The sequence below is a fragment of the Parambassis ranga genome, chromosome 5, assembly GCF_900634625.1.
Source record: "Parambassis ranga chromosome 5, fParRan2.1, whole genome shotgun sequence".
Lineage (NCBI taxonomy): Eukaryota > Metazoa > Chordata > Actinopteri > Ambassidae > Parambassis > Parambassis ranga.
In genome coordinates this window covers 12,049,078-12,072,553 of record NC_041026.1, presented here as the reverse complement: position 1 = coordinate 12,072,553, position 23,476 = coordinate 12,049,078, and the positions used below count along the sequence as shown (strand labels likewise).

The 23,476-nt window shown below is 43.6% G+C and overlaps 1 protein-coding gene across 2 annotated transcripts in view; it reads left to right on the top strand.

Annotated features, from left to right (window-relative positions):
• flnba (filamin B a) overlaps positions 1 to 20,811 on the top strand; it is a 41,941-nt gene extending 21,130 nt beyond the window's left edge. Inside the window, exons 12-49 of one of the 2 annotated variants that reach the window (XM_028406474.1) lie at positions 1,303 to 1,439; positions 1,535 to 1,728; positions 1,837 to 1,950; positions 2,497 to 2,640; positions 5,999 to 6,122; positions 6,847 to 7,007; positions 7,103 to 7,193; positions 7,285 to 7,439; positions 7,562 to 7,679; positions 7,789 to 7,868; positions 7,977 to 8,162; positions 8,290 to 8,604; positions 8,713 to 8,794; positions 8,991 to 9,191; positions 9,343 to 9,516; positions 9,601 to 9,763; positions 9,949 to 10,109; positions 10,867 to 11,158; positions 11,270 to 11,423; positions 11,503 to 11,692; positions 11,773 to 12,020; positions 12,674 to 12,757; positions 13,376 to 13,481; positions 13,624 to 13,764; positions 14,481 to 14,609; positions 14,781 to 14,954; positions 15,157 to 15,315; positions 15,406 to 15,609; positions 15,703 to 15,855; positions 16,016 to 16,138; positions 16,878 to 17,144; positions 17,260 to 17,397; positions 17,489 to 17,604; positions 19,387 to 19,519; positions 19,634 to 19,810; positions 19,957 to 20,175; positions 20,261 to 20,470; positions 20,624 to 20,811. In XM_028406474.1, coding sequence (XP_028262275.1) covers positions 1,303 to 1,439; positions 1,535 to 1,728; positions 1,837 to 1,950; positions 2,497 to 2,640; positions 5,999 to 6,122; positions 6,847 to 7,007; positions 7,103 to 7,193; positions 7,285 to 7,439; positions 7,562 to 7,679; positions 7,789 to 7,868; positions 7,977 to 8,162; positions 8,290 to 8,604; positions 8,713 to 8,794; positions 8,991 to 9,191; positions 9,343 to 9,516; positions 9,601 to 9,763; positions 9,949 to 10,109; positions 10,867 to 11,158; positions 11,270 to 11,423; positions 11,503 to 11,692; positions 11,773 to 12,020; positions 12,674 to 12,757; positions 13,376 to 13,481; positions 13,624 to 13,764; positions 14,481 to 14,609; positions 14,781 to 14,954; positions 15,157 to 15,315; positions 15,406 to 15,609; positions 15,703 to 15,855; positions 16,016 to 16,138; positions 16,878 to 17,144; positions 17,260 to 17,397; positions 17,489 to 17,604; positions 19,387 to 19,519; positions 19,634 to 19,810; positions 19,957 to 20,175; positions 20,261 to 20,470; positions 20,624 to 20,811 — 6,205 coding nt within the window. The remainder of the gene's footprint in view (positions 1 to 1,302; positions 1,440 to 1,534; positions 1,729 to 1,836; positions 1,951 to 2,496; positions 2,641 to 5,998; positions 6,123 to 6,846; positions 7,008 to 7,102; positions 7,194 to 7,284; positions 7,440 to 7,561; positions 7,680 to 7,788; positions 7,869 to 7,976; positions 8,163 to 8,289; positions 8,605 to 8,712; positions 8,795 to 8,990; positions 9,192 to 9,342; positions 9,517 to 9,600; positions 9,764 to 9,948; positions 10,110 to 10,866; positions 11,159 to 11,269; positions 11,424 to 11,502; positions 11,693 to 11,772; positions 12,021 to 12,673; positions 12,758 to 13,375; positions 13,482 to 13,623; positions 13,765 to 14,480; positions 14,610 to 14,780; positions 14,955 to 15,156; positions 15,316 to 15,405; positions 15,610 to 15,702; positions 15,856 to 16,015; positions 16,139 to 16,877; positions 17,145 to 17,259; positions 17,398 to 17,488; positions 17,605 to 19,386; positions 19,520 to 19,633; positions 19,811 to 19,956; positions 20,176 to 20,260; positions 20,471 to 20,623) is intronic. The other variant, XM_028406475.1, reaches the window with a different exon arrangement.
• Positions 20,812 to 23,476: the final 2,665 nt, after the last annotated feature.

Genomic DNA, 23,476 nt, shown 5'->3' with positions numbered 1-23,476 from the left:
TTTCAGAAGCGTAGCACTGTGTAGCGCTGCCTCCACACTCTCGTGAGATTCACAAAGTCACGTCATAACCTGCCTGTTTATCTGATGGTTAATGTCCTCTCTATGTGTCAGGCAGGGTTACAGAGCAGTTACTGAAAACTCAGTTTACTCCCTCAACACACAGGGCAGCTCTTCACCTTCCAATCTGAGCATAGCTGCTGCTTTTCTCCCTGCCTTTTCCTTTCTGATGTCGTCCGTATAAAAGCATGTTCTATCATATTAAATGCCGTTTCTCTACTTTTCAAACGGAATCTCTCTTCGTACATGTCTCTGGCTGTGTTTCTCTGCCGGTAGCGATGTTAAATCAGCGAGAGTTCGGTCTGACAGCGTTTTATTTTGAAAATCCACCGGAAACTCTTTTATTCTGGTGACTGACTTCCTGTCTGCTTGATGTAGTTGGTTCAAATAGACGTTTGTTGGGCGCGACACATCTCCAAAATAGAACTGCCGCGTATCACTCGTGGAGCAGCACGCAGAAACGCTTCTGGGACGCTTCTAAAACGCACTGCAATGCGGCCGGTGTAAATACTCTCATTGACTATAATGTAAGCCTTTCACAGCACTTGACGCTGCGCTGCAGTTATGCTGCAGCTTCGCGTCTGGTAGAATTCCGGGGTTAATCTCAGAATCCAGTGTGAGGTGCCTGAAAATGTATTTAATCAAAACCAGTTTATGGGCAGCAGTGATTGGAAAATGACTGTTATGAAAGCAATGAAGGCAATGCAAACTTAAAGAACACTGAAGTGGCTGACGACGGTGTGTAACAGGTCACACTAAACAGTGGTGCTGCCAGTCAGAACTTTGATCACATTTGTATAAAATAAGTACTGTTGGTGGAGGTGGAGGTGGAGTTCGAGGAGGGGAAAAGCAAATACAGTCAAACATGATGGTGAAAAGAAAAAAAATAAGGGCCCTGTGTGTCTGTAATGTAGACGGTAAATCCCAACAGACACTTTTATTTGGTGTGAAGGAAGTTTCCATCTAAAGGCAACAACACACACACACACAGTTACACATACATAATATACACAAAACCTGCAGCCAGTACTGCTGAATATTGGATTTCAGTCCCGTGGGGCACTGAGCTTTTTGATTTGTGTGTCTGTTGACAGCATCATGGATGGTTTCAGACCACTGTGTGCAAGTACCTACCCTCTCTCTAAACACACACACAGACGCACACACTTTATCATTGTGATACAGCAACCACAGAGCAACAGATTGTGTGTGTGTTTGTTTTTAAACATTTTTTCTCTGTTTCAGTCCATTTGATGTGGGAGTCGGTCCGCAGGCGGGACCTCAGCAAATCAGAGCCTGGGGTCCTGGTTTGGAGGGAGGCATTGTGGGCAAACCTGCCAATTTTGTAGTGGAGTCTATCGGCACAGACGTGGGAGTGCTGGGTCAGTCTGAGCAAAAACACTTATACATAGATCAGTGCTTCTGTCAGTGTAAACCGAGTTTTCAACTTCTCTTATCTGACCTGTTGTTCCTTCAGGTTTTGCTATTGAGGGACCTTCCCAAGCTAAAATTGAGTGTGAGGACCAGAATGATGGATCATGTGATGTCCGTTACTGGCCAACAGAAGCTGGTGAATACGCCATCCATGTCACCTGTGATGAAGAGGACATTGAACACAGCCCATTCATGGCCTATATTCTCCCCGACAACAATGCCAACCACCCAGAAAAGGTCAATGAGACAAAAAGATTTCCCGACTGTCCTACCTAACCGGTGTCCCAGGCATTTGATGTACTAAATGTGTAAACATAAGACTAAAGAAAATGATTTTGTCTGTAGGTTCAGGCTTATGGGCCTGGTCTGGAGAAGAGTGGCTGCCTGGTCAACCAGCCTGCTGAGTTTACTGTCAATGCTGAGAATGCTGGGAAAGGACCTCTGAAGATCACAGCTCAGGTCAGATGCAGTTTTTGGGTCTGCATTTAAACCAGTCTAAATTAAATTTAACATTCACAGCTCCAAAAAGAGGCGAGACTTATAATGTCAACACTGACTGAGACCGGTTTGCTTTGCATTTGAGGGGTATAATTTCTCACTAAAGATTAGTTATAATTGATAACAGCAGAAATGGAAGAATGCTAGCTAGTTAGGAAACCAAGCAACTGTAAGTGCTTGAGAGAAGTGTTTTGAAAATGAGGTTATGGGCTCTTCCAGTGTAAAAACCCCTGCACACCATCTTAAGCCAAGACAGTTAAATTATCTGAATGTGTTGGGGTAGTATTTGTAACCTCGTTCTGCAGCTGGGGTTTCTTCTTCTTTCTTCTTTTTCTCTCTTCAATTGTGAATTTTAGTGGATTTTTTTAAGATTTAACTCTTTTAAACTGCTTTAAAAGTTGATCAGATCACACGTATAAAGATAATAAAACCACAAACATCTCTGTGGGCTTCTGTTTTTTTTCATGTAGCCCCTTTCTAACTGGCTTCCTGTTTGTAACTTGTCAGGACGCAGAAGGACTTCCTGTGGAGGTGAAGGTGAGGAGTAAAGGTGACGGGCTGCACTCCTGCTCTTACGTGCCAACCTCCTCCATTAAACACACCGTGGCCGTCTCCTGGGGAGGAGTCAGCATCCCCAACAGCCCCTTCAGGGTAAGCAGCCAATCACAGCATCCTGTTACTGCCCTGATCAAATCTAAGGATCTGGTCCAATCAGATTGTTTAGTGAAGGCAGAAAGGGTTGAGGTTGAAAAATTAGAGCCGGTTGTCCGAGAGGAAAGTTTGAAGAAGGTGGAATCCGGTCATAAAGCTGGAAGCAGCAAAACTAAGAAGCCTCTGATAATCATCACTACATACACCGAGGAGAGGTACAGCTTTTAGTTCAGTACACAGAAGTCGGGTAATTACGAAATCTAACACTAATGGAAATCTCACAATCAAAAAAGATCAACATTTTAAATAATTTAATGAAAAAAAGTGATTATGATTTCAAAAAGTGATTAAATAAATAAGCCAAACACCAGACATTGACACGGTGCTCTATGATGTCTTTAGTTACACCTTAGTAGCTTAACAGATCAGTCTTTTTCTGTTCACATTAGTGCAGAGCTGCTGTCTTATTTCATTTTTTTGATAACCAGCCATTGGTGCAGCTTATTGAAGCCTTGTCACACTGAGGTTAGCTGGTGTACTTCCAGACCAAGATCAAACCTGTCTGTGACTGTATCTGACAAACCCACACAAATATACACAGACATTTGTTAAACAAATGCTTCCAACATAACTGAAACTAAAAGTCAGTTTTACACTTTATGTATGAATGAAACAGAAACACCAAGTGATACAAACCACATCATAAAGCCAGCTGAACACAGACAGTTTGTTTACCAAAGGCTCTGCCACTATCAACTTTGTTTGCTAATCAGATGTCTGAATAATGTGTTTAGGAGAACTATTATGGATACATTAGATTTTTTGTATTATGAAGGGTTCTCCATTCAAATATATGACTGACTGACTGCCTGCCTGTCACTAATGTCCAGCATGAGCAAACACAACTTTTATATTTGTTCTTTATATGTACTTATTTGTTACTTTTTACCATCTTAATAACACAATGCACTGTAACAACCCTCTGTGTGTCTCTCTTAATATCATTTATGTGCCACCATGTGTACTAACAGTACAGCCTTCCATGCACTTTCTGTGTACTGATAACACTGCTGCGCTAAAGCTTCACTCACCTGAACCTTTCTGATGCCTGTTACACTTTGTGTTTAAACTTTGTCAGCGTTGTAATTTGAGTAGATGTTAACATGAATTGGCAACAACATATTTACTGAACCTGAAGCTGGTTAAAAGTGGCTTCTAGGAACATTTGGGTGTGGCCACAGTTTGAGAAACACTGCTTTATGTTGTCCTTAGGCCTGTCATTACAGAAGCACGAGAGGTTCAGATCAGTGAAGCTCTGCTGTCATCCTAACGACACTTGATTTTTTTTTACTGTATGTGTGAACTACATTTTGTTCCTGTTTAATGAAAACCTTTTCACTTCACACCGTATGTGTTTCATTATGTAAAAACTAGAAAATCAGGGTGCCTGCACATTTTTTTTTACAATAAGTTCCCCTTTTTGGACTTCTCAGCAAAGCTCTCTGACCATACTTCCGTACAATTGTGTAGAGGATTTCTTTTTAAATGCACTGTTAATTGTATGTGTTTGAGAAACTAAAGAAATTTACTTTGTGTGATTTATGTCCGGTGCAATTCAGTGCTCTAATGCACACAATGTGCATTGTGCACGTCATTGTTATCAAACTTCACATTTCAAATTTGTGCAGGAACTCTGTAAAATCATTTTTAGTCAGGAGGTCTTTGACCTTTGAGTTTACTTATGATGATGTGGAACTTGATGTCATTAAGTTCCATATCATAATCATTGTGTTTTCTCTCTACTAAACTAAGTTCTATTAGTGTGATGTGTTTGGAGTGAAAAGGTTTTTTTTGTTCACTAACCAGCCTGTGACCACCTTTTAATCACAGTATGAAACATTTGTTTGCTTTGTAGTCGCTGCTGTTTGTTATTCAAATAAGTTTATCAGCTGCCTTCCATTTTGACGTGTTTGGTGTTTTATAGTTTCACCTAAAGGGCAAATAAGTGGGTCTCAGATATGTCTGGAGGTGCGCGTTTGTGTGTCATTCAGGAATTTATAACGTTGGCAAAAAGCAACAGGAGTTAGCAAAGACATTCCTCTCTTTGCGTTATAAGATAGCACAGATGCAAAGTCCAATAAAGTCGAGACAAGTTGGTGCAGTGTCACCGTGCACAATGCAGGGATTTTACGTGATGAGCTCATGCTGAGTTTACTATATGGACAAAAGTATGTCGACACCCATCCACCATATGTGTTCCCTGTCCTTAAAAAGCGATTACTGTATGAACTTGTCGTGAATTGACTGACTGACTGCGGCGCTCTGTGACGTCAGTGTCGATGCAGCAGATGGATTGAAAGCAAACAGTCACACCCAGTTATCAGCACTGCTGTACTGACACATTATCATTAAAAGTGGTAAGGACGGGGGGAAAAGAGTGGAAGAGACACAGATCTGACTGTTTACACAACTGTCACACCAGTATTGATTCAATTGAAATTACAAACAAGTTCTTCAATAAAACCGGGATGACTGAGAATCTTCATGGATATATTACAAATACGTATCATTAATTGTCACAGTGATTTAATCCGATTCAAAGTTGCTCTTCAGGTAGCAACAGCACTGCGTTTTGATGTGTTTTGATGTGGTGAGGATCAGCATGAGTTAATGGAACAAACATTTAAACTTCAGAAACAAGTGTGGAAGACGGCTGATAAAGAAAAATGATCATAGCTGAGAAGGCTGCTGCTAAAATGTTGCACATTGTTTAAATATGATCACTTTAAATGTACTGCTGAACATGTTTTTCAAAATCATAATTTAGTTGATTAATGTCTGTGACAATTTTTTTCACATTTTTACTTGTTTTTTGTCTAACCAGTAATTCTGTACTAACTTACCAGAAGCTGTACTAAATTAAAAAAAATCTGAAATATATTCTAATTTTAATCACCTGAAGTGGACGTGAGGTTGGTTTTTAAAATAAATTCTGACATTTCGTCTTTTCTGTGTTGTTTGGTTCATTGGCTGACTTACTTAAATGTATATTGTTGTTTAGTGCTTATTCTTTCTTTTCAGATAGACGGTGATTTTATTACATTTCAGTGTTAAGTTATATTTTACTTTATTTATGCATACTTAAGACTTGCTAAAAAAAACAGAAATAATGCAATGCAATTGACATGCATTGTTAATAGCAGCTGACTGCAAAAATCAGAATGTGTGGAAATGTGTTCTTGTATTTCAGGATGTAGATCTCCATATGTGTGTTTTGATCTTTGCACTGATAAGAATGACAAAGCTGATCACCATATGAATAAAAATAAGTGATGTCATTTCCTGTTGGTGCCTGCAGGTGAACGTGGGTAAAGGAAGCCACCCCAACATGGTGAAGGTGTTCGGCCCTGGAGTGGAGAGAAGCGGGCTGAAGGCCAATGAGCCCACACACTTCACCGTGGACTGTTCAGGAGCTGGAGATGGTAACATCCACACACACACACAGAATAACAGGAAAATCCCCACAGATATTAAGTATCCAGTGTCGCATATTTTAAAGTCTCACATACACACACACACACACACACACACCTCCCCCATGGTATGTTCTGGTGATGATCTCAAGGCTGAAACATCCTCACAGGAAATTCACCACTCTGACCTTCCTGAGCAGAGCAGTGCACACACAATATCAAGCGTCATCACCTACCCAAGTACATGTTAGCCCACCATCACCCCTCATACACACACACACACACACACTCTAAAAACCAAGACATGTTTCTGCTGAATTAATGCTATGATAAGCCATTTTTGTTCTGGAAATATATAATTAGGTTGTGTTCTACAGGCCAGAGTCTCTAATAAATAACCACATCTAAGACTTGCTGTTCCATATAGAAAGAGAAAGAGAGGGAGGACGTTTCTGTGAGAGAGTTGTTGAGAGTTTCGCTGCCCTCATGACCTACGTCTGCTGCCTGAGACAGTTTCATCCTTCTCATACTCTGAATTCCTCTGTTGTGATTGATGGCTCAGTTCTGTTGCAGGTTGTTCCATACCATTGTTTATATTGGAGCCTTTCGAGTGTGTGTGTTTGTGACACATGAATGCACAGCAAATTACACCCCCTTGTGGCAGCAAGTGTCTATTTTTACTAGGTTCATTAATGTCACTTTGTTCAGCTCAGCTTTGTGTGTGTTTGCTCAGGTGATGTCAGTGTGGGCATCAAGTGTGACGCCAACATGATTGGAGACAAAGAGGCTGACGTGGACTTTGACATCATCCCCAATGCCAACGACACGTTCACAGTCAAATACATCCCTCCTGCTGCTGGAAGACTCACTGTTAAAGTCCTATTCACTGACAAGGTACACACATTTACACTTTGCAGGGGTTCATGTCCAGACTGATCTGTGGAGGTTTTAGTGTGGTTAAAAAAATAACAAGGGCTTTTTCTACACAGGAAGTGCCACAGAGCCCTTTCAGTGTAAAAGTTGATCCTTCCCACGACGCGTCAAAGGTTAAAGTAGAGGGTCCGGGAATTGCTCGCACTGGTGAGACGCACACACACACTTATTTCCATTACCCTTTGACCCAATGTAATTATTTACATCAGGAGGACTCTCAATCTCTTCCCTTGTCCAGGTGTAGAGAGTAGTAAGCCGACTCACTTCACGGTGTTGACTAAAGGAGCTGGCAAAGCACCGGTGGATGTTTCCTTCTCCTCAGATGTCAAAGAATTTGACATCATTGATAACTATGACTACTCGCAGACAGTCAAGTACACACCTGTACATCAGGTACGTCACGTGTGTGACACATGTGCAACAAATTTACACATTTGTTACATATAAGTGTAACTCCTCAAACTTGTGCTTACCAGTAATTCTTTAAGCAATCAATATGCTGCATTTGTTTGCAGGGGGAGATGACTATCGTGGTGAAGTATGGAGGAGATCCTATCGCCAAGAGCCCATTTACTGTAGGTGTTGCTGCCCCACTGGACCTCAACAAGGTCAATGTGGACAACCTGGATGGAAGTAAGAATTCCTTCTTTTTTTATCTAGAAACATATTTCCAGGACAAAACTATTTGGCAAATATTTGTGTTGACAATTTCTACATTGTTAAAGTAATGAATGTCTTTTAGGAGTGGAGGTTGATCAGGAGCAGCAGTTTGTGGTGGACACCAAGGATGCAGGAGGTCAGGGTCGCCTTGAGGTAGCAGTGGTGAGTGTTAGAAATAGCTCTATTTTTTTTTTAATTCATCATTGAATTACTGTTTTCACAAAATGACCTCCATGTATTTGTTAGTAAATTCAAATTCTGTGTAATTAGCTGAGTCCCAGTCAGAGGGCAATACCGTGTAAAGTGGAGCCTCAGCCTGGTAAAGCAAATGTCAGTCTGGCCCGTTACACCCCCACAGAGGAGGGGGTCTACGCTGTTAATGTGTCCTATGACGGACACCCCATCCCTGGGAGCCCCTTCCCTGTGGAGGCCCACCTGCCTCCAGACCCCAGCAAGGTAACTCTGCATCTGATCCTGCTCTGTCTGTTTTTCCTTTAACAAAGTCAGAAGTTGTATATTTGGTATCTAATCAGTTGATAAAAATTATTAGAAAATCAACAAAAATATTACCTCCTCATTTCAGGTGAAGGCGTTCGGTCCTGGACTGAAGGGAGGTTTGGTGGGGAACCCAGCTGAATTCACCATTGACACAAAGGGTGCTGGCACTGGAGGTTTGGGCCTGACTGTAGAAGGTCCAACAGAAGCCAAGATCGAATGTTCAGATAATGGCGATGGGACCTGCTCTGTCTCCTACCTGCCCACTGAACCTGGAGATTACCTGGTTAACATCCTGTTTGAGAACGTCCACATCCCCGGCTCACCGTTCAGAGCTGACATCCAGATGCCCTTTGACCCCTCAAAGGTGGTGGCCTCGGGCTCAGGCCTAAAGAGAGGCAAGGTAAGGGAGATGAAGAGGCGAGCTGAAGCCTTTTTTCTTTTGCAGTCACTGCAGGGTTAACTGAGTTTATAAGTTTAAAGTCTGATCCAGCTTGTTGTGTCTGTGCAGGTCGGGGAGACCAGCGTTGTGAATGTGGACTGTTCCCAAGCCGGACCGGGTCAGCTCAGCCTAGATGCTGCACTTGACTCAGGTAATGTATAACCAGACTTGAGACTTGCTACAGATGCTTTTTTTGTTTTCTAAAGACAACAAACACTGCCAGCCCACACCTCTAATGCTCTCTAATTCATATTGCTAATTAACAAGCTGTGTGCCAAAATATACTTCCTACAAATTGTCCCCAAAGTTCTAAAGTGAAAAGTAAGAACTATACCTTTTCATTTTAGGTGTGAAAGCAAAGACAGAGGTTGTCGACAACAAAGACGGGACATACACGGTGACATACCTCCCCTTGACCGCTGGCATGTACACACTGCTGCTAAAGTATGGAGGGAAGGCTGTCCCCGGTTTCCCTGCCAAAGTGATGGTGGACCCTGCTGTCGACACCTCCAAAGTCAAAGTGTTTGGACCTGGGGTGGAGGGACAAGGTGTAGTATGGTTCATCTGAGACAGTGTGCAGCTGTTTTTACTTTCAGAGCCACAGAGGCTGTTATACGGTTGTTTTAACAGACTGAATAGGACAAATCCTGATCTATGGAGTGTCCACTTCAATTCCTTCCACTGTCCTGTCCCTTTCAGCTGTTTTCAGAGAAGCCACCACAGCGTTCACCGTGGACGCCCGTCCTCTAACCCGGCGAGGAGGAGACCATGTAAAAGCGGAGGTCAGGAACCCGTCCGGAGCACTGACAGACTGTCTAGTTACAGACAATGCAGACGGGACCTACGGCCTTGAGTATACTCCTTTTGAAAATGGTAACACAACAAGTCAGGAGTAAAATCATGATCATCATGTTGTCACATACATTTCATCGGCTGCTGTGTGTCATGATGTTTCAGGCGTCCACAGTGTCCAGGTTCTGTATGACGACACTCCAGTGCCAAAGAGCCCATTCAGAGTTTCTGTTTCGGAGGGATGTGACCCTAGCAGAGTGGTGGCTACCGGTCCCGGGCTCACACGAGGCCTAACCGAGCAGCCCAACAACTTCAACATCATCACCAGGTAGAGCTGAGACACAGAGTATTATTTAAGGTGTGCACGGAGTGGAATAAAATAGTAATAAACAAGTTATTAGTCTTCGAGAAGCAGAAGGATGGAGAAACAGCTCTGAAGCTGTTCTCGTTGTTGTACTGAGAAAAGTCTGATTTCAGGGTAAATTGATTTTTGGTGTGTTTTTCCTTTTCCAGAGGAGCAGGTATCGGTGGTCTTGGCATCACTGTTGAGGGTCCTTCAGAGTCCAAAATCTCCTGCAAAGACAACAAAGATGGCAGCTGCAGCGTGGAGTACATTCCCTTCACACCAGGCCTCTATGATGTCAACATCACCTATGGAGGAGAACACATCCCAGGTCAGACTCTGACTGTACATGTTACTGCTGGAATGAGCTGCAGCACAGCGTGAAGTTAAAGACACCGATTCTAAGAGCCTTTAAAATGTTAATTAGTACGAGTGATGGCCAAAGAATAAAGTGTCTCACATCTCTGTTTATTTCCTTAAGGCCTTTAGTGTCACTTTATTAACTCCTCTTTGGGTTTTTTCTCCTATCCAACTCACTAAACAGCTGCTGATGATAAAAGATGTTTTGATGTGGCTGATAAAAAACATGTATTGAGTGTTTGAGTATAATTTTTTAAAGATGCGGTTTAAATTACTGGCTCAAGTTAAAAAGCCACAGCTCAGTTTAATTGACTTTGTTTCAGGAAAAGCTCAACGTGTTTCCTCATTTGACACCTTTTGTTCGACATCTGTTAGATGTGGTTCTGTTGTTCAAGACGTCAGACAGCGTTGGTTTGCAGAGACCATATTTCTCAGATCTAATAGAAAAACTTTCTAAAGTATTTTTTACTATGTCCACAGGTACATTAAAGATAAGACTACAAAATACAGTCATTTTGGGCAATAAGAGGTCCCTTAGTAAGACTATTCCCATCCTAATACACCTTAAGACATGGTCGTTCACTGACAGTGGAAGAGGTGTCTGTGCATGTTTGGTCTAAAAAGCTGCTGCAGCATTTTCATGTGTTTATGAATATCTGTATTTGTAGCATTTTTACGTAGATCTGTCCATTTTTATACATTTGTTTTTCCATCATTGCTTTTTCCAGGAAGCCCATTTAAGGTCCCAGTGAAGGACGTGGTTGACTCCAGTAAGGTCAAGGTGTCCGGTCCCGGTGTGGGGTCAGGCGTCAGGGCCAACATCCCACAATCCTTCACAGTGGATTGCCGGAAGGCAGGTGTAGCTCCACTGGCCGTGGCAGTCACCAATCCTAAAGGTGTTGCAGAACCTGTGGAGGTGGCAGACAACAGGGATGGGACTCACACAGTGTCCTACACTCCGTCTGTCGAGGGAATGCACTCTGTGGCTGTCAAGTATGCAGAGGAGGATGTCCCCCGCAGGTATGCAGCAGTACTGAGATCCTAGTATAGTAAGGAAAGAGTTACAGTGGAGGTAGAGAAACAAACATTCCTTGAGGATTCCTATCTATAATAACTCTGTGGTTTCTTTAGTCCTTTTAAGTTTCGAGTTCTGCCAACCCATGATGCCAGTAAAGTGCGAGCCAGTGGCCCCGGGCTGACCAACGGCGTCCTTGCAAGCTTCCCTGTTGAGTTCAATATTGACGCAAAAGATGCTGGCCAGGGCCAACTGAGCGTGCTCATCACCGTCAGTATTGCACACATCTACAGTAACAATTAAAGACAGAAAAAAACATGTAAATAAATCACGCTCTTCTTTACCTCAGGACCAGGATGGTAAACCTAAGCAGCCCACTATCCATGACAACGGTGACGGTACATACCGAGTGTCCTACATCCCTGACAGGACTGGCCGTTACACCATCGTCATAAAATACGGAGGCGATGACATCCCTGCATCACCCTACAGAGTCCGTGCCACGGCAACAGGAGATGCCAGCAAGTGCACTGTCACAGGTATGTGACCACTGGGAAGACATCTGAAACCACAAATAAGTACGTAACCGATACAAATCTACAAACATGTCCTCCTCCAGGTCCGGGTGTGGGTCCCACGGTGGCCATTGGAGAGGAGCTGGGCCTGGTGGTGAACGCTAAGGGCGCTGGAAAGGGGAAGGTGAGCTGTGTGGTGGTTCAGCCTGATGGTAGCGAGGTGGAGGCCGAAGTGCTGGAGAATGAAGATGGCACCTTTGACATTTTCTACACTGCACCGGCGCCTGGGAACTACGTCATCTACGTCCGCTTCGGAGGGGAAAACATCCCACGCAGTCCCTTCAGAGTCATGGTGAGGAGGGAACACCACGACAATATCAGTTCATGTTACCAACCATAAAAAAAAACTTCAGTATTTAACCCTTTTATCCATATCTATATTTTAGATCCTTAACTAATCTTGTTTAAGCAGCATTTTTCTTCCAGGTGGTTGCATTTGTTGTTTTTCCAGAAGGATTTTCCTGTAAAGGCACAGCCGTGCGTGTCAGGTGGCTAAAATGTGCATCCTGTGTGTGTCTGTGTGTCTGCAAGACACTCGACATGAAGTCTTCTTTAATTTTGTGTCTCTTTGACTACAGGTGTTTCAATTTTACAGCTGTTTTCAGACTTTATTCTTTCCCTCTGCAGCTGGTGACAATGTGCAAATATAGGCATCATCATCGAAGTAGCCAGGATATGCTAATCTAAGCAAACATACTGGTAATAATAATATTAGGTGTGCATGTAGTGGGTATTTTGCTGTAAATGCAGCTTTAAAACAGGACATATGTGACATTTCTTGTCAGCAACAGTAATGTAGAATGACACATGATGACAGCGGCTATTCAACAGAATTCAAACTTCAGCTTCTGTTCCAGTCTTAATTAATGTTGGTGGTTTTGATGTAGATCAGGACCCTCCTTTTATGTCTGTGTGTTGTGTTAATGTTTACTGTCATGTCTTCAGGCCACTGATGAGGTACCCATGATGCAGAAGCAGACGTCCCTACAGCAACAGGCCGCTCCCCCTGGAGTTGGCTTCCAGCCATGGGTACCTTAATACACACCACATACACACATGTACACAAACGCACACATATTTTCATGTACAGGTGTTTTATGTTTTAGTTTCTTCTCAGTTGGTTCTCAAGAAGCCTAATTACTCTCTTAAATTGATTAACACCACCCACACTTATATATACATATACACAGACACATGCTGCTCCTCTCTGTTGCAGGTGAATATCTGCTGATTAAACTCCTTTATCTCTCTCTCTTCATTCTGAAGTACACTGATTTGACTGCTTTGCCTCATCCATGTCATCGCTTCTCTTTTCGTCTCAGCCAATGGGATCACAGCAAACTTCTAACATCATAAAATCCCAGCTGTTTGCATTACAGAAGGCGTTGCTATGGTTACGGGTGTATAAGATTTTCTTTTTTCCTCCAGGTTTTTTTTTTTTGTGGTGTTCTCTCTTCTTCCTCGGTGCACTCTTCATTACTGTGGCTGCATCACAGATCACCCCCTCCATTCTGCTCCATTGCACTACACTTCCCTGGATGCCCCTGTGTGGGCGGGGCTTGGATGCAGCAGTAGCATGTTTGCAATGCACGTCACTGAGATGTTGTTTTTAACCTTGACTGACAGGCTCTGTCGTGGCTTTTCCAGGTCACAACCGACGGCTATGAGCCAGCCAGCAGCAGCGTTAATGGCAGCGGCTTCAGACCGTTTGACATGGTGATACCTTTCTCCTTCAGGAAGGGAGAAATCACTGGTAAGAGACGGAAACATACAATAACAAAAACAAACGGTGATAATGCGGTCACTGCAGAAGGTTCAGCGTTTAAGATTTTAACAGTTAACCAGTCTCAGTTTACCTGTCTCTCTGTGTCTGTCTCTCTCTGTTTGTCTCTCAGGTGAAGTGCTGATGCCTTCAGGTAAATCAGCTCAGCCCCTCATTACAGACAACCTGGATGGTACTGTCACAGTGCAGTACTCTCCTACAGAGGCTGGCCTGCATGAGATGCATATCAAATACAACGGCACACACATACCAGGTCAGTGCACACACACACACACACACAAAACAAATACCGTTTCCTTCTGAGAGGCATCGGTCTAATGATAGCAGGCTCAGACACTCACACCTGTCAGGATGAACCCTGGAGACATCTGTGTTTGATTAAGTCATTGGATGTGTGCGTTTGTGATTAGTATGTGTTATTCTTTTCAAGCCAGCAGGGGAAAACTATTAACCAACAGCATGCAGTGCCACCACGCCCGCATAATCTGTGTGTGTGTCTTTGTGGTGCCTATTTTGCTGCTTAGAAAGGTCAAAGCCTGATGTTGTGAGGTCTGAGGCACAGTCTGTGGTCCAGAACAGCTCTAAGGTGTTGTGTAGCTCTCTGCTGTCAGTTCTGGCCTACTAACTGAGTGTACACAGGTGAGCTCATAAAGGGCCCCAACACAAACTGTTGAGCACAAAATTCAACTGTATCTAAGAGTCCAGAGGGTGGGTGCTTGGCTCAGTAACCCAACACAGGGTTCCTGATTTGATTTTGGTCATTTTCAAAGTCTGAAAAAGTCTGGAAAAAGAGAGAAAGAGAAGAGAAGGGTCCTTCGGCCATAATGTTTTTTTGGGTTCTCACAAGCCAACTCATGTGCTCGTAAAAATGTGCAGGTGCAACAACAAATTGACAAATTGATTCTGTATGCAATGCAGACAGCATTGAGCTTGGAAAAGTCTGTAATTTTGTTGTTGTGTTTGTGGCAGAGTCTCCTCTTCAGTTCTATGTAAACCATGCCAGCAGCCCCAACGTCACAGCCTACGGTCCTGGTTTGAGCTATGGTGTCGCCAACAAGATGGCCTCATTCACCGTCTACACAGAGGATGCCTCTGAAGGTACATCAGCCTCAGGAGGGGGAAAGTACAGTGCAAATGGTGGACAGTAATATACACCTTTAGAGTTTTTTTTAGTGCGCTTAGTGTCCATAAGTGTAGTCATCAAAATTGGATATGCAACAGTAGCACCACTGTAAATGGTTCTAACATAATTTAACTGTGTCTGTCCAGGAGGTTTGGACCTGGCCATTGAGGGTCCATCTAAAGCAGAGATCAGCTGTGTGGACAACAAAGACGGGACATGCAGCGTCAGCTATCTTCCCACACTGCCCGGCGACTACAACATCCTGGTCAAATACAATGAAGAGCACATCGCTGGCAGTCCATTCACTGCCAGGATCACCGGTCAGACTGCACACAGACACACAGACAGACAGACAAGTCATAGAGATGCAAATACATTTGATCAATTCTGTGAACTTCTAGTAAGGCCTCCTAAAACTTCTTTCAACCCTAGAGTCTCAGGATGAGAAATACAGACAGTACAAAGGAAGGGGGTGATGCTTAATATTATACAGCAATATCTTTACTTCTGTGCACCTTCTAGAGGACAACCAGCGCCGCTCTCAGGTCAAACTGGGCTCTGCAGCAGATTTCTCACTGGACATTAATGAGACAGACCTCAGCCTGCTAACTGCCAGCATCAGGGCGCCCTCGGGACGCGAAGAGCCCTGCCTGCTGAAGAGGATGGCCAACAACCACATTGGTAGAAATCCTTAGAAAGGGATAAAATATTAAATGTAAATCCAACATTTATTGGACTCTCACTTCTTTTTACTGTCTCTTCCTCATTCAGGCATCTCCTTCATCCCCCGGGAGGTGGGTGAACACCGGGTCAGTATCCTGAAGAACGGCCGGCACGTCGCCAACAGTCCCATCACCATCATGGTGGTCCAGTCTGAGATCGGTGATGCCAGTCGAGTCAAAGCTCACGGTGATGGTCTTGTGCAGGGAACCACCTTCAGCAATGCCAGCTTTGTGGTGGACACACGCGAGGCTGGTCAGTACAGTGTGCTCCGTCACCCTGACAGTTACATGCTGTGATTTTTGAAAATATCACTAATCATAAATATGACCATGTTTGTGTGTGCAGGTTATGGCGGCCTGGCTCTGTCTATTGAGGGTCCCAGTAAGGTGGACATCCAGACTGAAGACATAGAGGATGGAACCTGTGGAGTCAACTACTGTCCCACTGAGCCAGGAAACTACATCGTCTCAATCCGCTTTGCAGACGAACATGTACCGGGTAAAACAGGAAAAAAATAAAGATGAAAATTGCTCATACATTCTGATTCAATACTTTTGATGAAGGAAACTCTACATATTTGGAATTAATTCTACATAACTGGAAACATCTTGTCACATTAAAAAAAAAAAAAATTAATTCAATCTTTTTTTGTCCACAGGAAGTCCGTTCACAGTGCGGGTGACCGGTGAAGGTCGCATTCGGGAGAGCATCACCAGACGACAAAAGGCGGCGTCTGTTGCTAGCGTGGGGAGTGTGTGTGACCTCAGTCTGAAGATACCAGGTACATTTACCTCACAATCTACAGGCATGTTTGACTGACAGCAGTGAGAGAGAGACTGAAGACAAATTCCAGCATCATCTACTTTGATCCTTCTTTTCTGAATAACTCCTCTGCTCTCCCTTCTCTGGTTTGTTTCATGATCTTTTTTATGTTAATATTGTATTTGTTTCTTTCTTCTGCCATTGTTCTAACTGCTTTCTTTCTCTTCTCCCTCCATCTTCATCCTTCTGCTTTCCCTCCTCAGCCGCTCCTCATTTCCTCTTCCTATTTTCCTTCCTCATACTTCCTCATTCTCCTCTTTTGTTTGCTTCCTTCCCCTTTCCATCATCTCTTTCCTCCAGTGAGCTGGTTCCTTCTGGTCTTGTCTCGACGCCTCCTTTCTAACACCTCTTCACGCTCCTACTGCTCCCTTTGGTGGTCAGGAAGACCCAGTTATCATATGGCTCACCCCTCTGACTGTACCCAGGATCAGACCTTCTCTCCTGTGCGTCTTCGGCTTATTTCCGGCCTCTCTGGTCTGGTTTTGGCCAGGGCAGAGAGAGCAACGAGGGGTGTTTGGGTTGTTAATGCCCACTGCTCTCCGGGCAGTGCCGGGTTGCAGGGTGCGTTGTAGAGCTCTAAGAAAAATAAATATTGGGGTTAGCAAATCACAAAATTATTTTTAAAACATAAAAAGGCTCAAATGTGGTAGAAATACTCAACAAATATACAAAAAACCCATAATGCTTTCTCTTTGCAGCAATTGACATGCAGGACGTCACTGCTGAGGTCACTTCCCCCTCTGGAACAAGGCAGCCTGCCGAGCTGGTTGCCGTTGGCAGCGATACCTACTGTGTGCGCTTTGTGCCCACAGAGATGGGCGTTCACAGTGTGAGTGTGAGGTACAGGGGTGTGCATGTACCCGGCAGTCCCTTCCAGTTTACTGTGGGGCCGCTGGGAGAGGGCGGGGCTGCTAAGGTGCGAGCAGGAGGTCCGGGACTGGAGGGTGCACTGGCAGGCGAGCCAGGTACACACACACACACAGCACCAGTAGTCAAAGTCTGTTGATTGTCAGAAAATGTTTTGGCTAAATCCAATGACTAAGAAAGGGACTTTCCCCTTTTTTATTTCTCTCTAATCAGCTGAGTTTAGTATCTGGACGAGGGAGGCAGGTGCTGGTGGTCTGTCTATCGCTGTGGAGGGACCCAGCAGGGCGGAGATCTCCTTTGACGACCGCAAAGATGGGTCCTGTGGCGTCTATTACATTGCACAGGAGCCTGGTAGATCACTCACACACACACACACACACAGTTTGTTCATTGAAGCACCTCTGTCTGAATCTGACTCTCATCCTCGCTCCCTCCTCTGCAGGTGATTATGAGATTTCAGTAAAGTTTAATGACCAGCACATACCGGACAGCCCCTACCTGGTTCCTGTTGTCGCTCCAGCGAATGATGCCCGTCGCCTCACTGTTACCGGTCTTCAGGTGAGGCACGAGGAGACACCTCCACAGCCAGCCTGCCCTGCTTTGCTAAAGGGCTTTGAGGCGCAGTTGCATAAAAATGTGGTGTCAGGAAGGAAGACTTTAGAACGATGTTAAACTGGTTTGGTGATGAGGATTAAAGTTCTGGCAAGCAACCACTGTAGCATCATTTTCTAACCTTATTGAGTCCACTATGAAAACTTATCCTGCTAATGTTACCTTGTAATATTTGAAACTCATCACATCTGATAGATGAGTTTAGTTGGAACTGTACATTTAAAGACTCAAACTAAGACTTAAAGGAATAAAAGTCTGGTAATTATCCTGATATTCAGTGTCAAGGGTTCTTAGATTGAACCAGATTGCACTAATAGTTAGGTAAAGGTCTTATGTTTATGCAACTGCCCTCCTGGATGTGACCACTGCCAGGCAAACATGATTTCTGTGAACCTTTAGTCAAATGTGTCAAAAACTTGACATTTTATTGTAAATATTGCCTATTTCTGTCTTTTTATTGGCTCAGCCAAAATCCCAGATATATTTAAAATATATACTCGCATGATGACAAAAAAGGTTTGAGTGAACCAAGAATGCTTTAATCAGGTAATTTGCTTTAACTAAATGATAATTTATTAAACTTGTTGACTAATTGACAAGTGGAGAAATGGAGGCACATTTCTGTCATGTTTTATTACAATAAAGTTGCCATGAAGTTACTAGAGGACAGGTCAGGATTGCAATGACAGATGAACAAAAACAAAATGTTGTCCTGAAGTGGCTGTTAGATGTCTGCAGACAGCTTTGCCTGGCTCTGGTCATCCCTCCTTTTGTCTGGTGTGGAACTGTTGGTGTTTCTCTTGTGTTTCATTTAAAGGCTTTTAACAGCATCATCATCAGCAGCAGCAGCAGCATCAACTCTTCTGGTTGCTTAGCTGCAGCAGACAGATGTGGGCCACAGCAGACTTCCTGCTCTTTGTTTTTGACATGTTTATCTATGTCATAAATCTAGTCAGCAGCTGAGGCCAATGGGTCTTTGTTAGTTGATAAGAATGTAGTTTTATGGCAGCTTTTTATGGCCTCAGCATGATAAATCAGACTCAGAACTATGTTTATTGCCATGTAAGTGAGAAAGTTTCACATTACTAGGAATTTGCCTCTTGCCAGTTTGGTGCACTGCATACATAAAACCAGTAACATATAATAATAAGAAGCATGCATGCAATAATAAGAAGCTAAAGTTAAAAAACTGATTTTGAAGAAAATCCAAAATTCTATAACAAATTGCAAAATAAATTCTATAAAATAAAACAATAATCATTTTCTTATACAAAAGGGTAGAGAGGAAAGCGTTTATGCCCTGAAGTTTAACAAGGAGAGCCCAACTGGTATTTAACAGATATGGTTTGTCCACTAGAGGGCGCTTCTTCAGGAATCACCCTCCATACAAACACACACAACCGCTGTACCTTATTCTGTGAGCAACAAATCTATATTCAAAGACAAACATTGGGAGCTTATTGAAACTTCACAGTCCAAAGACTGTAACACTGTCAGGACTGCAGTGCGTAGTGACTGTCGTGTGATTTCACTGTGGCATCCTAAAGTCTGTCTGCTGGAGCTGCACTAAGAGGAGCTCAGGTAAGAGCAGAAAAAGTAGAAACTAGAACAGATGATTTAAACAGGAACATGCTCTGATCTGCTACCACAGAGTGAGTGTGTTTCCGTGTCTGAGGCCTTTTTTTCTTTTCCCGTTGTACACTGACCATGTGTGTTCAAACTCGGCAGGAGTCTGGCCTAAAGGTGAATCACCCAGCATCCTTTGCAGTGCGCCTGAATGGAGCGCAGGGCAAGATGGAGGCCAAAGTCCACAGCCCGTCTGGGGCTCTGGAGGAGTGTGTTGTCACAGAGCTGGAAAGAGGTCTGTGTGTACTGTGTCTGGCAACATGAGCTCCAGCATTTAGAGTCCCAAATTAGAGTTTGAACAACCTTAAACATGGACACTGACAAACCCCCTTTTCTGTGTGCGCTCCAGACAAGTACGCTATCCGGTTCATCCCCAGGGAGAACGGCGTCCACACCATCGACGTCAAATTCAACGGCTCTCACATCTGTGGAAGTCCATTCCAGGTCAGAGTTGGGGAACCTGGACAGACTGGAGAACCCGGTCTGGTCTCAGCATATGGAGCTGGATTGGAGAAAGGAACAACAGGTGAGTGAAGTGTATGTCAGCCTATGTGACAAAGGAACAAGCACATTCTCTCCCATAGAAACTCATTAATCGACCTATATTGCCACTTTAACGGTGGGCTCTGGGGAGACACACTCACTTTGGGTTGTTAAACAAAAATCTTGCAGGTACCCAGTCAGAGTTTGTCATTAACAACACTAAGGCGGGCCCTGGGGCCTTGGCTGTGACCATCGAGGGTCCGTCCAAGGTGAAGATGGACTGCCAGGAGGTCCCAGAAGGATACAAAGTGCAGTACACTCCCATGGCTCCTGGAAACTACCTGATTAGCATCAAGTATGGAGGACCTAACCACATCACAGGCAGTCCCTTCAAGGCTAAAGTCACAGGTACACTGTCTTTTATTGTCCTGTTGTTCTGTTTAACCTTACCAAACGGTGACTGACTAAAAACCAGAACCTAAACACCTTTCAGGTCCACGGCTGGTGAACGTGACCAACGCCAGCGAGACGTCAACCCTGACAGTGGATGCAGCCATACGGGCGTCCAGCAGCAGCTCGACACAGAGTGCCATGCCCAAGCTGGGCGACTCCGACGCCAGCAAGATTCTGAGCCGAGGATCTGGTCTCAGTAAGGCCTTCATGGGTCAGAGGAGCAGCTTCTCTGTGGACTGCAGCAAAGCAGGTGAGACGGACTCCACCCACAGTAACTGTGATGCTGCACATTCAGCAGGAAAAGTCTTAAAGAAGCCCGTATGCTTATCACCCCAACTAGATCAGATAGGGCAGCATTTTTGTATATTATTTTACATCATCACATATTTTGCTCCTCTTCCAGGTAAGAACATGCTCCTGGTGGGTGTGCATGGCCCTCAGGTCCCCTGTGAGGAGGTTTTGGTCAAACATGTGGGCAACCTGCAGTACAACGTCAGCTACATGCTGAAGGAACGGGGTAACTACGTCCTGGTGGTCAAGTGGGGCGACGACCACATCCCCGGCTCCCCCTTCCACGTCACCGTCCCATAATGCACCAAGAAGCCTGGCGTCATTCACCCTGCACCAGTTACATCCCTGTATGAGTTAAAGTGCACTATAACAAAAAGGTGTCCGATGAACAAGCTGCTCAGCAATGCCCCATAGATTAAACACACTTTAAGGAGCTGGAGGGAAGAGTAAATGAACACATTAATAAATGGAGTCTGCACATGAAATGACAAAATATCAGGTTAATGTGGCCTGAAATTAGAGTTGTAAAGATTTTAAACTTGATTGGTAAATGAAATGTAATTAAATATGCCTCTACACATCCTGGTATTTATATACACTCCCCTCACAGCTAAGCCTTTAGACATGAAACTGGATTTACACAGCACTTTCCCCCTTCAGTTCTATAGTGCCTGGAACAAACAGCACAGTTCTGAGGTCTTCTTGTGTATCAGGCAGCCAAATAATCTCCTGCTGGTTTTTCCAAAAGTTGACCTGTGCAGAACTTTTTTTCTTAACAAGGCCGTGCTGTGAATAACAAACATCTCTATTAAAAAGAGGAAACTGGAATTCTCCCTTTTATTATTCGTGTCAAAACTGTGCAACTACTGATGTTTGTTATCGATTTACTGCTCTTGAAGCTTATCTCCAAGAATCCTCTGAGTACTTAATGTTGCCAATAACAGATCAGTGACATTTTAAGCTGCCTTCACACTACTGTTTCCTGCACTGTTCAATAGACTACTTGGTTATGTGCTATATTTTGTACTTTACTCTGTTTCTTCCTGTATTTCCACTTGAAGAGCTCTGACTTTAATAATCGAAGAGAAGATACTGGAAGTGATGTTTAGTTAATATTCTAGCATCTCTGCATGACATGTGTAAATCCGGTCTGAGCTGATCAAATAGTTTGAAAGTTCAATTTGAGTGTAAATGTTGAAACCTACATGAATCTGTCTTTATGTCTAAATTTGATGTTGTTGCCTTGTCACTGCTACTTTTGATACTAAAGGGATGAGAGCACTTTTGTACGTGTTTGGAAGCTTCTCATTTTGTAAAATGGAGTGGCTGCCCTAATGCAGAACTACAGCCTGAGATGATGTACATTTGCTAGTTCAAATAAACTGGAATTAAGAAGACAAGTGAATCTTTTGTTATTTACTAAACCAGAGCCTTTATCCCAACCCTAATCCCAACCAATTAAAAGAAGGAAATTCATTTTTTTGAGGATACAGTTTAATTACAGGTGCTTTCAGTAAACTGTTTTATATTATTTGACAAGCAGTGTGCAAAGAATATAGTGAAACAATAAATTCTGCATATGAGCAAGTGATCATTGAAAGTACTAAAACATGCAAAGTAAAAGGAAAAGAGGGATTTTATAAAAGGTAAAGGTAAAATAAAGTCCTTTTATGCCTTTGTGGTAAAGAGGTAAAAGGCTTTGTATATGGTGGAGGAAGTGTGTGTGTGTGTGTGTGTGTGTGTGTGTGTATCAGGTTTCCTCACGGTACAGTGTTCTATTTGATGCACGGTTCATTTCCACAGCGAGGCGCGGCACATTTCTGCATCAGGCAAAGGTAAATGAACATGTTTTGGGTTTAACAGATGTGCTGGATGGATCTGACTTTGTTTTTTTTGTTTTTGTTGTGCTGCAGATCGGAAAATATTTAGACCCTGTGGATATTTATATTTACACATTTGTGGAGCTGACCTTAAACTTAAGGACTTAAATTCACATTTTTGTGTTTTAATGTTCTTTGTTAAAGAAGTCCAATCTGTATGAGGACTTGTTGCTTTTCAGATGTTTTAAGAACATTGAAACATTTGACAGTTAATCTTATTTGTGCCGTTTTCTCCACCTCTGTGGCAACATGTGGGCACAGAGGTGGAGCATAAGTGGAGCTGAGGCAGGTTGGTTTACCCACCCAAATGTGTGCCTAAATAATTTCTTTTCACATGGAGGTCTATAGAAATCTAAAGAACTTCCTTTTGGAGGTGGTCTCAAGTTCCCACTTTTCACTTTTCCCATGCTAAAATTTTCTGAATATGAAATGACTCCATCCAGGTCAACCTACAAACCTTCTGTTAGGTTTTAAAATGAGCAGCTAAATGAGGCTTTCTTTCTGGCAGGAGATGAGAGGCGTGCTGACGACTCAGATCCAGAATGGCTACAGGGAACAGTTCCAGAAGGAGATGTTGACTCGTTTGGCCTGGAAAAGCCGCTACTCCAAATTCTATCCCACATGTAAAGTTTCCCAAGACAACAGGACAGAGGACACACAGCTGCCGGCTGACGCTCGGTGAGCTGCTGAAGTTGCACGTGGTTCAGCTATGAGTGGATTTTCCACAATTAAATTGTAAAACTGTGTCATAAAAACCACTGTTTTCATCTTCCACCCACTATAGGGCTGTGGTGCCTCCTGTCCCCAGGACTCCAGAGAGGCAAAAGGACTTTCCTCCTCCTCCTCCTCCTAATCCTAATCCTGCTGCTCTCTCTGTAGAGCAGGAGAAGCAGATGAAGCCACCTCCTCGGATGAGGCCAGTTTCTCCTCAGACCAGACAGGCTCTGTATCAGGATTCCTCTCAACATGTAGGAGTCATTGTGAAACTCATTTCAAAATTACCAGTGATTCCAGATTATGTATACATATACTGATGTCTTTAGCTGTCCTCTGCAGGGGAAAGGGCGGAGTCTGTACCTGCAGAG